This window comes from Sprattus sprattus (assembly GCF_963457725.1).
Source record: "Sprattus sprattus genome assembly, chromosome: 17".
NCBI classification, from domain to species: domain Eukaryota; kingdom Metazoa; phylum Chordata; class Actinopteri; order Clupeiformes; family Clupeidae; genus Sprattus; species Sprattus sprattus.
Window position 1 is genome coordinate 29,447,853 of NC_137915.1, and position 17,065 is coordinate 29,464,917.

Sequence of the window (17,065 nt, forward strand, 5' to 3'; positions counted from 1 at the left end):
GGTTTGCCACTAAGTGCATCATTGTCATTATCATAATAGTCATCGTTATCTTTAGATTATCACATCATGAAGAGAGAGAGTATCAGACATGGAATAATACTTGACAAAGAAAAAACAAATGTTTCATTTTCTATCTTTGAGACGACTAGTACTTTAAGAGATTACAAGTTGTTTTGTTTTTCTTTTCGTTGACTCAAGGCAGAGTTTTGATGAAACAGGTTAAAGTGGTGTGATACATGAGAAGCATTACCAGAGCTTGGAGGAGGTCAGTTGGGCTGGGTCGAGCTGGTGGCTCGAGGGGTGGGGGGGGGGGGGGGGGGGGGGGTCTGCATACTTGGGGCTGATCAGGGGGCAGGGGAGTCCCATTTTGGTATGCGTGTCACCAAAGAAAAGTTTCCTTTTAGAGCTTGGCTAAAACGGAAAATACACCCTGGTTATCGGATGAAACAGAGCCTCCCCTTTGCACTCTTTTTGTTCCAAAGTGCTCCCCCAAAGATTCATGTATGTATTGGCCTGTCCATGTACCTACTCCCTCCTCAACCTGAGGCACAGTCCAACTCATTTATCAGGGTGGAGGAGAGGTTGGGTTTGGTGTCTGTTGGGAAGCACGTTCATCAGGGGAGGTGTGCGCTGGAGCTATACGTGTGGTAGCGAGACGATCTCCCCATCGATCTCTATCTCTTCTGCGCCGTCGGGCGAGAACAGGTACGTAGGGGGTTTCCATGGCGACTCCTCCAGACAGGACGGGTAGAGCTTGCCCACGGCGCAGCGGAAGTCCTTGCCCAGGTCCCAGAGCACGCGCTCAGACACAGGCTGCCGCAGACACCAGCAGTCTCGCTCGCTATCGTACTGGTAGAGCGCGTACTTGGCGCGGTCGTTGAGATGCGTCTCCCGCATGAAGATGCACAGCTGGTTGAAGAGTACCACGGCCCGCACGCACGGATCTGAGTAGCGCCGTGCCGGGATGCTAGCCGCAGCCCGCCACTCGTTCTTGCCGACGTCGTACACCTCCACGGTCACGGCGGAGCCGTCCAGCGTGCTGGCCTGCGGCCGTGTGCCCGAGTTGCTCACCACGTGCAGGCCGCCCACGTAGAAGATCTGGTCGCCCAGGGCGGCGGCGGAGGCGAAGCAGCGGCTGGTGCGGCGAGAGGCCATCTCAGCCCAGGCGTCGGCGCGGGGGAAGTAACAGTAGGTGAGGTCGTGGCTCATGACGTAAATCCGCTCGCGGGCCGCCACCGCTGCGCTCCAGCTCCAGGCACAGGGCAGAGGACTCACCATGGTCCACTCGTCTCGCTCGCGGTCGTAGCGCTCCACCGTGCGCCGGTTCAGCTCGCCGCCCACGCTGTCCCCGCCGATGGCGTAGATGTGGCCCTCGCAGTAGACCAGGGCGGGTCTGGTCCGGGCACACAGCATGGGCGTTTTCACCACCCAGGCATTCTGCTGAGCGTCGAACCAGAAGAAGCTGTCGGTGGCACGGTAGGCTGCCTGCAGTTTGCCCGCCTTGCCATGGTGGCTGTGGCTGCTGCCCGCCGCCGCCAGCGGGCTCTTCAGGGGCACCTGACCCCCGGCGATGTACACGTCGTTGTCCGAGGTGACCAGCGTGCCAACCTTCTGCAGGTCTCCCGGTGGACTGCGCAGCTTGTACACCTTCTCAGCCTGTGAGCTGTAGCACACCACAGCATACTGGGACCCCACCATCACCTCGCTGCTGCTGGGCTGCTCCGCCTCCATGAAGATCAGCATCTCCTCCTTGGTCATGCCCAGGCGCGGCTTGAAGAACTTGGGCATGGACTTGTAGAGTCCCTGGACCACCACAGATTTGTCGTTGGGCGGCAGGCCCTGGAACCAGGCGCGCTGGGTCACCTCGGAGAGCGCGTCGATGCGGATCTGGCTGAGCACTGACGACAGGTGCTGTGAGCGTGCCTCCATGTTGTATTCCAGCCACAGCATGGCCGCCTCCCGCACGGTCTCCTCCTTCTCCACGTTGAGGTTGTCGCTGCTCAGCACGTCCAGCAGCAGCTCGTGCGACAGCTGCAGGAAGGCGTCCTGCCGGTAGACCACCGGGAACTTGTGTTCCACCATGCGCTTGGCGCTCTGCTTGAGTTCGCTGCAGCTGAACATGTCGCCGATGCTCAGCATGCGCACACAGTTATCAGCATTGATCTTCTTCACCAGGTAGTCTCGGCACTGCAGCAGAACGTCCTCCACCTGAGAGAGAGACCGCAGAGAGGGGAAAGGAAAAAACATCAGGTTTGCTGAGCACTGGTAGAAAGATGGATGCATCCCACCCACCGATTCACCCGGGAGCCCCTGGCATTGGCATTGGCAGCCGTGGCCTACTGGTTAGGGTTTCAGGCCGGCCGGTTCGATCCCCGACCAGTAGGAAAAATGTGGGCGGGGGAAGTGGTAGACCACTGCTCTTCCATGCCCACATCCACGGCTGAAGTGCCCTTGAGCAAGGTACCTAACCCCGATCACTGCTCCCCGGGCGCCGCCAATGGCAGCCCACTGCTCCGGGTTAGTGTTACTTCACTTCACTGTGTGTGTGTGTGTCACTTCCCTGGATGGGTTAAATGCAGAGATTAATTTCAGAGTGTGTGTGTCTACACCACCTCTGCCAGAGAGGACTTTCCCTTTCACTTTCACTTTAAATGTGTCAGGCCGTCAAGCTCAGCTGAACACCATGGGGAGTTACAGACTGCTGAGTGTGAGTGGCTACAGCTTCGCTTTGGGGAAAATCTCCAGCTATGCTTTCCTGGGTAAAAACTGGCACTTCAGACACCCCCACACAATAACTATTTGGATTTGACTACAGACAAAATCAGTAAACAATTGTACTGTTAAAAGGTCATATACTAACAATTAATATTCTCATTTAAAAACTAGGACCAAACCAGGGTCTGAAGCAGAGCTTCCCCATCTCCTAGGGGGTTTAGATTCAGTAGAACTCACTCTTTCATCCCAGAAGCTTTGACATGCCCGGGTTCGGCCTGTGCTGATCTGGGGGGGGGGAATAATACTCCAGAGGGGCACTTGTTGGAGATGGGTGGGGGAGTGTACCAGGGGAGGTGCTGACTAACCTGGAAGAAACAGACTCTCATAGAGGGGGAGTGTTCCAGGGGAGGTGCTGACTAACCTGGAGGAAACAGACTCTCATAGAGGGGGAGTGTTCCAGGGGAGGTGCTGACTAACCTGGAGGAAACAGACTCTCTTAGAGGGGGAGTGTTCCAGGGGAGCTGCTCACTAACCTGGAGGAAACAGACTCTCATAGAGGGGGAGTGTTCCAGGGGAGGTGCTCACTAACCTGGAGGAAACAGACTCTCATAGCAGGGGAGTGTTCCAGGGGAGGTACTGACTAACCTGGAGGAAACAGACTCTCATAGAGGGGGAGTGTTCCAGGGGAGGTGCTCACTAACCTGGAGGAAACAGACTCTCATAGAGGGGGAGTGTTCCAGGGGAGGTACTGACTAACCTGGAGGAAACAGACTCTCATAGAGGGGGAGTGTTCCAGGGGAGGTGCTCACTAACCTGGAGGAAACAGACTCTCATAGCAGGGGAGTGTTCCAGGGGAGGTGCTCACTAACCTGGAGGAAACAGACTCTCATAGCAGGGGAGTGTTCCAGGGGAGGTGCTCACTAACCTGGAGGAAACAGACTCTCATAGAGGGGGAGTGTTCCAGGGGAGGTGCTCACTAACCTGGAGGAAACAGACTCTCATAGCAGGGGAGTGTTCCAGGGGAGGTGCTCACTAACCTGGAGGAAACATGCAGTCTCGTAGAGGGGCTCCACCGTGCTGTCGTTGATGACCAGGTTGCCCGTGTAAGCGTAGGTGATGATGGTCTGCAGGGTGCCGGGGTCCACGTTGCGCAGGTGGACGTGAGTCTGCTTGCTCTCGCTCAGGCCACTCATGAACATGGCTCTGGAAACGTGAAAATCAAAACCAAATTAAAATAAAACACTGTTTGCTCGCAGAATTGGACTGTACACACTGCAGGACAGACATGAGGATTTCGCAAACATTTCTCTGATCAGCACCACTTGCCTACATCAGGTCTCCTGGACACATAACACGGTGGCGCTTAAATATTTCCCACCAAAAACAAAATATATATGTCTCCCAAATCACCCAAACTGCAAATCAGTGGGCTCTCATTATGGTTGGGGAACTCGTTTCATCTTTTAAAATAACGTAAAATAATTGAAATAAATAAATTAAAATGAGTTAAGGAATATGCATGCCAGTATAAAGAATTTAAAGAACTATTTTCACTGTGGTGTTTAGTTGTAATAATGAATGAAGAATGTATACAGAATTTTGTGTTTATACGACCGTGTGATATGGATAACCATATCCGATCTTATGAGCAACAGCTGTTATATATATTTTTGTATATTTTTTGATACATAGGATAGTAACCATTTATCCTGTAGGCCGATTATAAGTACAGAATTTGTGCAATGTGCAAACTATTTAATTTTTATGGAATTTGTAATCACAATGCAGTTCAAAATCTATAGTGTTTAGACATTACTGCTGGGTAATCTTTCAACAAGTTATATTTCTGCTAATTTATAGCAGCCGTTAACTAAAGGGTTTAAAGGGAAAACATTGTTCAAATCTTGAAAACACACGGATGAGAAATCGCTTTATAATCGAACCATTCCCCCTTAGGTCATTGAAGATTCACACCTCTAGCTCATGCGTTGGTTTCACATTCAACAGGAGATTTAACGGAGGTGGACGTGTTTTTTAGCCTGACGATGTCATACTCATAATTCTAGTCAGAATATGAGTCTGATGCTGAGCCATTGGGCTGTGATTATGGGGCGTATTTCAACGAACCAGGAAAAAAAATGCCTCTTCACTCAATTGGATACTTACAACTAATCAGAGCAACATAGTATGACCATCTGATACATTAAAACTTTTACCGGATCCCGTAAGAAGGACGGCAAAAACATATTTTCGATCGACAAATGCCTTGATCGCGTTTCTCTGTTCCTCTTTCAAAATGAATGCGCTGTCAATATCTGTGAGATATGCCTGCTCACGTACATATTAGCAGCAAGGCTATAGCTAGCTACTATTTGTTTCAATGTTTTTTTTGTCTAAACATTAGCAATAAGCTATCAATAATGGTCTAGAGCGCATCAGTTAAGACCTACAATCCTCGGCAACATTCGTGTTGCACATACACAACTAACCGAGTCAATGTAGACAAAAAAAAAGTCGTGTAGATAGCTTAAATCATATAAAATATGTCCCACTAAGCTCCCGAGAGGCGCCATCTTTGTTCGATGTATAATCTATCTATCTAATCAACTCAAGCGTTGGTTGGTCATCTGTCCATCAACGTATAAAGCCCGCCCTTACAATTTGATTGGTCAGATTACTTTTCCGACGCCTTGAATCTCTCCCAACTAGCTCAAGTCCAGACTGAATCTCCCAGACCAAACATTTTGTGGGCGGAGTTCAGGCTGGTATCCAGGCTACATGTTTTTATAAATAGTCTGCAGTTGAAATGCGCACACACACACGCACACGCACTCTAACCAGACAGCAGAGAGCCCTGCTGAAGTTTGCAAATGCCCACGCATCCCTGACGTCCATGGGCAGTACACACGCATATTTGTCAGACATCCCCACTCCCAGACCCCTCCTGCTCATCTTTTAAGCACATATAGTGAGATGTGTTCATTTGAGAATGGAAAAAGGAAGAACCAATGCATTGAAAAGGGAACGCAATAAGATGACAAATGGAGGAGAGGAGAGGAAACTGAGGGGATGAACTAAGAGTGACAAGAGGACAGGAGCAATGGGCTCAGGAAAAAATCTTCATCGTGCCCTACTAAAGCTTTTGATTAAAAGTTTTCTTGTAAATTCTATTTCACAAAGCTTCTGAGGCCAAATTTCACCAAGGAGAAGCTTGAACTCCTAAATAAGAGAAAGACTCTGTGGAAACTGCTGAGCTAAGAGAAAGACTCTGTTGCTATGGCTGATGTAAAGTCTCATGCACGAGCTTGCTTGCAATGACCTAGCTTGATGAGTGACAGTTCTGTGCCGGTAAGAAGGAGGTCGCTGCATAGCCTACCGCAAAGAACCATAAATAATTGACAAGCTGCAAATTAAATAATTATGAAAAACATCGCAGACAGACCGAAGGCAAAGTTTTCAAAATATGATGACACCTGTGCGTAGACAGGAGCTAGTTTATTTGTTCAATAAAACGTTCAATTCAGAATTGAGTGGGTTGTTTCGGTTGGGTGGTGACGTAGGCCTATTGCATCACGAAAAAGCTCTATAATTATTCCCTTGCAATTGAGAGATCAATTGTGCATCTGCATTCCAAAACATTGCAACGTGGAAGGATAGAAACTGACGTGTTCTGTTTGTTTGGGAGTTGGTCTTAGTGAGTTAGGAGTCCTCTGGCCAATTTTCAGCTCTCTCAGACTGAGGTGCTACTTTTTTAGCACTAAGGGACTTTATGAATTACTCTTTGCCAAAAAAGTAGGAGTCCCAAACCCATTATATTTTGTGAGTTTTCTTCTAAATCAGAATGTGAGGAGCAATTTCAAAATGCTTTGTGTGTGTGTGTGTGTGTGTGTGTGTGTGTGTGAGCTGAGAAAGTTTGCGTGGTTAGACTGTAATGCAGATGGAAGGAAAGAAGTTCCTTGGAGGAATGCCAAACCTTGTTGGATCATTCATAGGCAAAATGTTAGCCCATCAGTTTGAGAACCATTGCAAATGGACAATATTGGCAAAGCTCAAAGTGGATCATGGTAAGTCAAAAGTAAGGTGAATGGCACTATGGCCTAAAAAGGCAAAGCCCCAATCCAGGAGGATGAACACAAGATGTTTGATCTGAGATTATTTTGAATGACTCATCAGGCACACAGACAAGGAGTATTTCATTCACTGCCTTACATGCAAACAAACAAACTCACACAGTTCCACAGCAGTCTCACCTGAAGTAGGAACTAAAGGTGGCATGCAAACACACAAGCACACTCACACAGTTCCAGTTCCACAGCAGTCTCACCTGAAGTAGGAACTACAGGTGGCCAGCACACAAACACACTCACTTAGTTCCACAGCAGTCTCCCACACACTCACTCAGTTCCACAGCAGTCTCACACACCCTCACACAGCTCCAGTTCCACAGCAGTCTCACCTGAAGTAGGAACTACAGGTGGCCAGCACCATTTTGTGGCAGGGGAACTCATTGTCCTCCACCAGCAGTGTGATGTCAGTGAGGAGCTTGTGTTCGTAGAAGAACTTGAGCTGCTCCAGCACGGAGACAGCGTAGTCTGTGTTTACTGGCCGGCGCTCTCCCAGATCCGACATGCTCGTGTCCCATGAGCCGCGCCCCAGCTTCAGGTGTCTAGCGCGTGCCGGACCTAACCGGACCCCAAGCCCCACAGGAAAAAAAGATTCAAAAAAATGGGGGATCTGATTGGGGGGGGGGGGGGGGGGGGGGGCAAACACTGCAAATCTGACAAGCCCCAGCACTGACACAGTTGGTCAAGAAGGTGAAAAATGATGCAGGATTTCAAGTGTCCGCTGGAAATTCTACAGAAAGACAGGAAGGTGAAGACATTCAGTGGACTGTACTTAATCCCCCAGTTTAGTTTCAGTCAACATCTTCATCAGGTGCATAGAGTTCTGCTCCCCCGCCCAAAAAACAGGAATAATAATAATTGAAAAATAGAAGGAGTGCCAGTCCTCCTCAGTTGCCGTGTCAGCTATGATGCAGTTTGGCCAGAGAGCAGAGTGAAAGCGAGCAGTCAGGGCAGTGCTAATCGATGCAATAATTCCCACGCTCAGAACAAACCGTCTGGACCGGCTTGCTATCTGGCCTGTTGTCTTCCTTGAAGGTGAGAGGGCAGAGGAGATGGAGGTAGAGAGTAGGAGAAGGGATGCTGCTACATCAGTGCGTCTACACGTTCAGGATCCTGGGAGAAAAAGGACATGCAAAGAGGACAATCAGAAAACCAGTTTAGCAACACGGTCTCGAGTAACATATCAAATGTTCTGCTTCTTTGTTAATAGATCAGAGCAATATATGGAGGATGTCTGAAAAGTGACATGTTTGAATCATTTCAATTCTGCTAGTCACATTTAATATCACAGAGAATAAAACCCCTCAAACCATTGATTTTCTAACACATGGCAATGCACTTCATAAAACTCTGAATAGATCTTTGGGTTTGGACCACTTCAACCCTCCTTTCTCCAGCCTTGCCCTCGATCTGCCTCTGTTCCCATCTCGTTCTCACTGTTAACTCTGTACGTATCCGGGTTCCCTTCCGCATAAGAAAAGTGCATACTCAACAGTCCTTGGCTGTTGGCAGGTCATCTGCTAGGCTCCCACCCCCTACATCAATGGATCTTGCCGTTTGAGCCTTCAGCCAAACCATCCTGCCAGCTAGCCAGCATGAGCCTGAGTGTATGGCAGTACATGACACACTAATGCACACCATCATTAGTAAAAGCCTACTAGTTTACCCGTCAGGTTGTTAATGGCCCTAGAGTGTGCTTTGAAAGAGGGCATTAAAACAAGAATGAGGCATCCTCCTATGGCCATTATGCCTCCCACCATGATTCAGTTTTATCATATAGCCATTCACGGAGCCACTGCTGGTCTGTTCCAACGGAGTACTGGCACCTGCATCTCAACCTAACACTCTTCACTTGAGAGCATACTGCATGACGCTGGTGCAGCCAACTGACTGAGGACTGACCAAGTACCTATTTCCTTTCATTATTAAATGAGACGCGGGAACATATAATCTGCCAGATGTTAATCTTTTTATATTCAGGTTATTTCAAGCCTTTAATATATCTACACTTACTCAGCATATAAGAAATATTACAAGAACACTGATACAAGGGTGGGAAAGTGGGTTCTCTAACCAATGTGTTTTGCGTAACTTTTGAGGCTTACCTGACCTTAACTAAATTATCTCGTTTAACCCTTGTATGGTATTCGTTTTTTTGTTACACAGAAGGTATTGCGGGTCTGGTGGACCCGCTTGATTTTTGGGTGTTTAATTCAGTACAATCAAACAATTTTTTGGGTAAAATACTCAACAGATGTTTACTTCATCTCAATTGCAACCAGTATGAACAGCAAATATGGTTAATATTGGCCCTTTAGCTTTGTTATATCACATTTATGAATTTAAGTGCTACCCGTTTTTTTAGTTTTTTTTAACAAAAATCAAGAAAATCAATTATAATCGATATATCAGTGGACAAAATTCAACAAATATACAAATGAAGCAAGGGTTTTCATAACTTTTTGATTTATGTGAATTTAATTTGAAAACAGGTCAGTTTACATAGCTCAATATGGGTGGTTGGGGCACCAGCATCGTCCTCCTGAATCCTCCTGATGGTGGCTTCAGAGGCTGAGATTCTTTGAACATGTTGTCTTCTCAGGATTTGAAGGTTTCCCCAGTGTCTTTCCCACTTCCTTGAGAAAAAGGCTTATCCTCTGGAGCTTCCCTCTCTTCCAATCCGGGTTCAGTGCCATCCAGGTGACAAAGGCATTGTACGCCAAGATGTCCAATATGTCAAATAAAAACGGCAGTGGCCAGTGTAGGGTCCTCCTTTTGCAGCTGTAGGCAGACACCAGCTTGTCCATGTTGTCCACCCCACCTTTTGTGGCATTATAATCCACGATGATCTCTGTTTTTTGATGCTCCAGGCCAGAGATGCTCCCATCCGTGTGCAGTGTACTCATTAGTACAACATTCTTGCGTTTCTTTGGCACATAGGATACCAGGGACGCGTCAGCCGTGTACATACATTTAGAAGATCTGACAGGCCTGTTCTTTGTAGGCAGCAGTTGGTCAGCTCCTGTCCCAGCTTGTAGGATGTAAAAAAAATTAGCATGTGATGTGTCCACTGAGTCCCTGAGCCATGTCCAGGACAACTCTCATTCCTTGATTTTTCTCAGGGTGTCCTAATCAGGTTACCCTATGTAGATTTGTAAGTTCAACCATATGAGGAAGTCGCATCACAGAGGCAGCCCAGATCTTTATACCATATTTTGCAAGTTTAGATGGTATTTAATGTCTACAGGGGCAGGGGCCCCTAAATGGCATCAGCGGCAGAAACACAAAACTCTTACTCTAACTTACTCACACACTCACTCAATCACAAACACATACTTAGCCTACATACAAACAAGGTCCACATACACACAAACACACACAAGTGTGCGTGCACACACACACACAAACCCTTGCAGGCACACTCACACGCGGGGCAAACACACACACACACACACACACACACACACACACACACACACACACACACACTTACAGCAGACCCAGACAGGCGGAAAACTGACTTTAGGTACACAGGACCTACAATTTCCACACTTTTATTTGCCCCGGGTCCAGTGGACCCGAATACCCTCTATGTAACACAAATGTGTAGGGGGGGGGGGGGGGGGTTACGGTGTGCGCTCAATGAAAATATAGACTGATATCTGTTCTTCGCATAAAATGAGCCAAAGCCAATTAGTTTAAAAAAATGATTAGAAGTATTATTTTTGTTTTGATCAAAATGGAAAACGGGTCCCACAGACCCGAATACCATACAAGGGTTAAGGTACTGCAGTGCAAGTCAGTAGTAGGCTACATATAATTTGCAGGCTTCCGGTTTTAAATACCGCCACGAATCTAGGCGACTGCCCACATCTCTACAGCATGCGTCAAATGCTATGCTAAGAGCTGCGAATTGTTAACATCCAATGTTTCACCAATGACCGTTGCGTCGTCCACTAAAAAGGCCGACCACAAATTGAGCCTAAGAAAGCTGTTGTATACGGTGTTTTGTTTCCCGCTAGGTGATTAAGGTCTCTCATCTTTGCGTCTATCGGCAGTATCAAGCCAAGCAAGCTGGTACCAGTGTGACCGTTAGCTAGCTACGATGGCAAATATACTTAAAGCACGACTCATGAAATACAAAAGCATTTCTCACAATGAAAGTGAGAGGTAGCTAACATTATGGCGAACAACGGATGCATAGTTAATCACGACTCATCTGAATATGTCCATAGTGATTATGTTTACGATCAGGTAGGCCTACATTTGAGAAGCAGGCGAGTGTGTTGCATAGAGACGAGACGACTCCATTTCGCTCTTAAATGATGAGTTATCGGTCTCGGCAACGTGATATTATCTAACATTATGGTTAAAACTGTCGTGGAATATTTAGGTGGTCTCAAAATGTAACAGTCCAGCTGATGTTTTTAGCGGGCTAGGTCGCATTAGGTGAGTAGCTAAAATAACTGACCAGCATAACATAGCTATCTAGCTGAATCAAAGTATTAAGCTAACGTTAGCATTACCTAGCTAGCCAATATTGTCAAGGATGCCACCTTGTCCAGGCATCCAATGTTAGATTATGTCATATCGTTGACACAAAATAAGTGATTTATTCTGTATATTGCCTTCAAAAGAACACAATGTACCCAAGATGAACATCATCAGGAAGCTAATTGGCTAGCTATACGGTCAGGTGTCCTGAAAACGCTTTCGTCCACATACCATAGTTAGCCTTCTAGCTAGCAATCTACTAGTGGGTGCTTCTTCAGCTAAGTAGCTAGCTAGCTAGCTAACATTTTCTATTTAGCTGGTCACTGCCCCATTTTCACCCACCACCAAAAACATCCAGTACCCCCACCCCTTCCCCCAAACATGGATAGTCGGAAAGGCCTCAGCCAGCTGGCTAGACATGTATTGGTGAATATTTTAAACGTTACCTTTCGCTAATAATCTTTAGCTATCCAATTTCTCTGATGTTTTTTTGTCGGGTGTCGGCCGCTGTATTTTCCACCACAACAAATGTCCAGCTATATTTCAATAGGACCTAGCGTTACAGAGACAGATCAGCAGATGCGGCGGCTGCTGCTGCTTTCCTTCCGGGTCTCCCCTATTCGGACAGACAGGACTTAACATACACCCACGCATACACCTAGCCAGCAGACGTAACATCAATAAACTACAACTTATGATCAAAGCCTGTTAAGGCAACTTACTAATAGTACATTTTCAACGGTTTGTTATTTAGTAAGGTAAATAATAAGGTAACCATATGTTAGCAGTCATGCTAACTGAACAATTTACGTTAACTTGCATGAACGTGGGGTGAATTAAGATAATGCTTTAGCATTAGCTAGCATAGCTGGCTGTTACTAGCCAGCTGTCTGCACTTACGACGCTACCGCTGGAGATCGATAGCTACCTTGATAGATAGCTAGATAGATACCCCAGCTAGGCGGAAACCGTTACATTGATGGCTTGCAAGTGATTCAAGCCACCGATTGCATAGATCAACCGTACACTTAGTTATCTGATTATCTGCAAAGGCATTTCCCTTACTGTAAGAGATGTTTCCATAAATGTAGGTGATTGGGTTCCTTCCAGCCGTTAGACAAAGTATGAGCTCCGGAAGCCGAATTTACACAATTACGGCGAGAGGCGACTAGAAAGAAGCCTCGATTAACCGCGCAAGCGCCTTACAAGACAACAGGGGCTAAACGAGGATACTGGGCATGCGCCCAAGATTTGTTTGCACATCATCGAGGATTGCCTGCCCTCTACTGGAAAATACATCTGTAATTTAATTTTGCATATGCCTATTGATATGTTTTTGTGCGTGTAAGGATTCCATAGGATATTTCCGTGGATAACACTAAAATGTCCATTTATAAAAGTACGTTTTTTAAATAAAAAAAAATCGTGCGGGGAACAAATCGCCTGAAGACTGCCGTGCTAATCATGGAACAATCAGGAAACAGGTGTGCATTATAAAAGTCACTGATTGCCCTGTGTGTTTTGAAACTCTAGCTAATATATCGGCGCGCCGTGTTTTATTATCAAGCTTACACGGCTTGTTGTACTAACCATGATAAGGTGGTAACAGACTGATATTTATGTGTATTTTAATCAATATAAACATCGCCGTTCCGCTCCGCTTTCTCTGAACTTCGCAGACCCCAGTGTATGGTACCTGCGGCGAAACTAAAACATGAACGGTAATGCTTTACAGCCGGATATGATTTAAGTTCAATTTGAAATTTCCACTATCAAGGTTACACGTGGCTGCTTGCCAAGTCCAAGTGTACCTCATTTTCTAGTCTCAAGTCACATTTGACATATTTCGAATGTTTTTTTTTTAATGATATGTGGGCATGTTAATCGAAATGGGCTACTGTTTAAATTGTTATTCCAACACACTTTCTTTTTACAGAAGCGAATCAATCTTCACAATCAATGGCAAACGGTCAATCCCAACGACCTGTCAGTCACCCAAGACCATTTTTCTATGTACAACCGCCCTCTCAACCCTATTACATGTACCAGTGGCAGGCAAACAACAACCCTTACAACCACTACAGCTTACCAGGATCAGGTTTGGTTACCACTTCCGAAGTTTAATATTAATACTGCAGGATAGACTAGTGGCATGCTTTGACTTTGAATTTTGGCACTAAAACATTGTTGTTATTAGTTTCACCAGGTTTGGCCTTTGGACGTGCATCCTTCTCTCCCTACTCCCATATGCAGTATCCAGGATATGGTATGCCTCATGCGCCAATGCATCTTCTTGACTACAGAAAAATGTGTGACCCTCACTTCAATCCTGCTGCATATGACGCTGTCCGTCGCCACCATCACCATGGTAATGTGTCAAAGGAGACTACCTGCTCGGGTGCTCAGACGGACCCCAGTGATGCTTTGAACAAACTGATTGAGTGCCTGGATAAACTCCGTGCAAGTGAGGCCTCCTCGGAACGGGAACTAGACTCTGGTGTCATTTCTCAGGCGTCTGGAGTCTGTTCCCCAAGAAAAGAGCCAAAGAAAGAGGAGCTAAAGGAGGCTAATAAACAAGAGCCAACACGCATTCGGGTCCACCAAGCTTCTCCTGGCGCTTTGTTCAGTGACGCCAGCACAGCTGTGTGTGAACCAGATGGCAGTCAAAGACAGAGGGAGGGCTGGTCAGTGGATTCCGATGGCGAGCCACCTCTTGACACGTCATCTGTTCATGAGAAGAGTGTGCTTCTTGATGATGAGGAGGAGGATAATGACAATAATGCACATTTTCATCATTACCATACCGAGCAAGACTTTACATCTGACCATGCCCAAGATCATCAAGTTTGTTGTGGAGAAACAAAGAACTCTTTATTTCGAGGGTTTCATTCCCACCTTGACTCCAGCCAAGGGCCTGAAGAATGCACAAGACAAGGTCCAGAAGACACCAACAGGGCAGCCCCTCAGAGTGAACTGAGGGCCGCAAGCGTCCGGCTGCCTTTTGGCAAGGTGCTTTCTGCTGGAGTCATTCAGAAGGACAGTGCTGTTAAAGCTCCCTCTGTCTCTCCACTGTCACCTGGGAATCCCTTCTATTATAGCTACCGTGCCCCCCAGCTGGCACATGAGAGGTTCAGTGTTCTTAGCCCCTCTCTAGATGAGCTTTCCTCCAGGGATGAGATGTTTTCCACCGACCTTGATGAAATGGATCTGTTTCCAGGTCATGTGTACACTCGGGGATTGCAGGCACATGTGTCTGCGATGGAAGCACAAAAACTAACACTGATTGAGAGTGTCTCTACGTGCCACAGGAAGCATACATGTAACACGTGTGGGCTTAGGGTATCTACAGCAGAGGCATGCGTCTCTGGAGCGTATTGCTGTGATGACCAGGCTGACACTGATGAGGGAGCCATAGCTGAAGAGGAAGTAGAACAAGGCTGCAAGTCCTGTTTGAGGAAGAGTACGAAGAAGCTCCCTACCTGTCGAACAACCTTAAAGTCCACAAGTGTTCAACACCAAGCAAAACCAAAATCTAGGAGGTTGTATTGCAGAGGGAAAATGGATCAGCAAGAACCGTCAGAGAGTCAATCATGGGACTACCCTAGGCACAAGTGCTGTGAAGCATTGGCAGCTATGACCGAGAGGAGCCACAGGCATGAGCCCAAAGAGGAGCAGCATAGACCATGCAGGGGTAACCATTTCATTACTGACCTCTTGACTTCTCTCTCCAGCCCTCTTGCCCTCTGTGGATTTAAAGTGGTCTATACATATATATACACATATTCCATCGTTATTCAGTAAATGTCACCTTATTTTTCATGGTCCTCAAGAGTAATGTTTAATCATCAATTCATATGGATTGGTAATGGGAACTCTTCCACCTTTAAACGAACAGTGTGTATTCTTGCATTTTTAGAAGATTTGGCATATGTACCCTTTGTACTTTAAAGTGGTCTATACATATATATACACATATTCCATCGTTATTCAGTAAATGTCACCTTATTTTTCATGGTCCTCAAGAGTAATGTTTAATCATCAATTCATATGGATTGGTAATGGGAACTCTTCCACCTTTAAACGAACAGTGTGTATTCTTGCATTTTTAGAAGATTTGGCATATGTACCCTTTGTACTTTATGGTCTCTCCCTTCAGAGAAGCAGTGGAGAGAAGCTGAGGGCCTGCATCAGTACTGTCGGGAGATTGGAGGTGGAAAGGGTTTGGTTAAAGCCCCAAAATTTCAACCTTTGCCACAGAGACAAGGTACTGTTTCTTTCTGAGTGAGTCACTAAAACCATGACTTGTTATTTTTGTTTGATATCCCATTTTTATTAAATATGGTCTTAAAATGTTAAAGTTATTCAAAGAGCCTTATCTGTTAGATTGAAGTGAATGTGGGCTACTTTAGGCATACTCTGTGCTGCACTTACTGTCACACACATACTTTAGGCATACTGCATTAATACAGTCACACACATACTTTAGGCATACTGCACTAATAGTCACACACACACTTTAGGCATACTGCACATATACAGTCACACACATAATTTAGGCATGCTGCACTAATACAGTCACACACATACGGTCACAAACCTACTTTAGGCATACTCTGTGCCTCACACACATCTCCGCATTCCCAGTAGCTTAATTACCTCAGGGCCTATGTGGAACTCCTGCTTTATTTTGTACCCTCTCATTTAGCCTTGATTCTGTCCTACAAAACCCGTGTGCAATTTATTTTTTCTATTACAATTTTCAGTGAAAAGGGTCCAAAGGAGATGTCTGGCTAAGCCCCAACTGAGCCAGAACTTAAAAATACCAAACCCTGAAGACAACGATGATGAAGAGGAGGACGAGGGAGAGGAGATGAAGAGGCTTTAGTTTCACATGGGAATGGTAAAATACACAGCAGAGAGAATATGACCTTAATATGTGAGAAATGAGAAGAAAATGCAAATAACTCCATTCTCATCTTTTAGGGACCACAAACTGGAGGAACAGGATGTTAAATCCACATTAATGCACAAAAGATTTGGTGGTAACGGGTGAATTTACACTGAGGTTTGCAGTAGTCACTGAAAATGCACAGAATAATATATAATTATCTTTGAGTTTGATGTGCCATCACAGAATGTATGTATCATTTGCACTGTACTAGAGATTTGATTTTGGTGTAAGGTCATGATGAGGTAATTATGACTGGTTCAACATTTATGTTGTTTTGATTTATTTGATTGTTGTCTTCTTGAATTTCTCTGGCTGTAATGCTCTGCAGTGAAGATGGCATTAAAATATTTGCAATTCTCACAGATTGGAGTCCTATAAATTTGTTGTAAAGTTGTGTGTCTGCAGCAGACATGTGTTGAACATCGCTCCACCTTTTGTGTTTCTCAATTGAAACTATGCATGGGTATGTGTTCTTCTATTTATCTCCTTGGTCTAAAGAGAAGACTTCCACAATCACCCGTAACCCCTGAGTGATGAGGCCAGTTGTGTGTCTGCAGCAGACATGTGTTTTGGCATGTGGAACTCCCATTACATTTGTCACTTGTGCATATGGTTTTTCTCCCTTGTTCTTGAACTACACCATGAAGATATTTAACATATTTAAAGCTGGTTAGGTAGCAAAATAGTAGAATTTTTCTATAAACATTGTGGTGCTGTCATGGCGTGTAGATATGTGTCAGGATAACGGCAAGGTTAAAGTTAAATTATCTTTAAATGGCTC

The 17,065-nt window shown here is 45.8% G+C and overlaps 1 protein-coding gene across 1 annotated transcript; it reads right to left on the reverse strand.

The window, feature by feature from the left end:
* Nucleotides 1-350: 350 nt before the first annotated feature.
* kbtbd2 (kelch repeat and BTB (POZ) domain containing 2) lies at nt 351-7,472 on the reverse strand. The gene is made up of 3 exons (XM_080855707.1): nt 7,172-7,472; nt 3,753-3,918; nt 351-2,208 (listed from the first exon to the last, which is right to left on the reverse strand). The coding sequence occupies exons 1-3, from the start codon at nt 7,342-7,344 to the stop codon at nt 637-639; spliced, it is 1,911 nt and encodes a 636-aa protein (XP_080711833.1). The 5' UTR covers nt 7,345-7,472; the 3' UTR covers nt 351-636.
* Nucleotides 7,473-17,065: the final 9,593 nt, after the last annotated feature.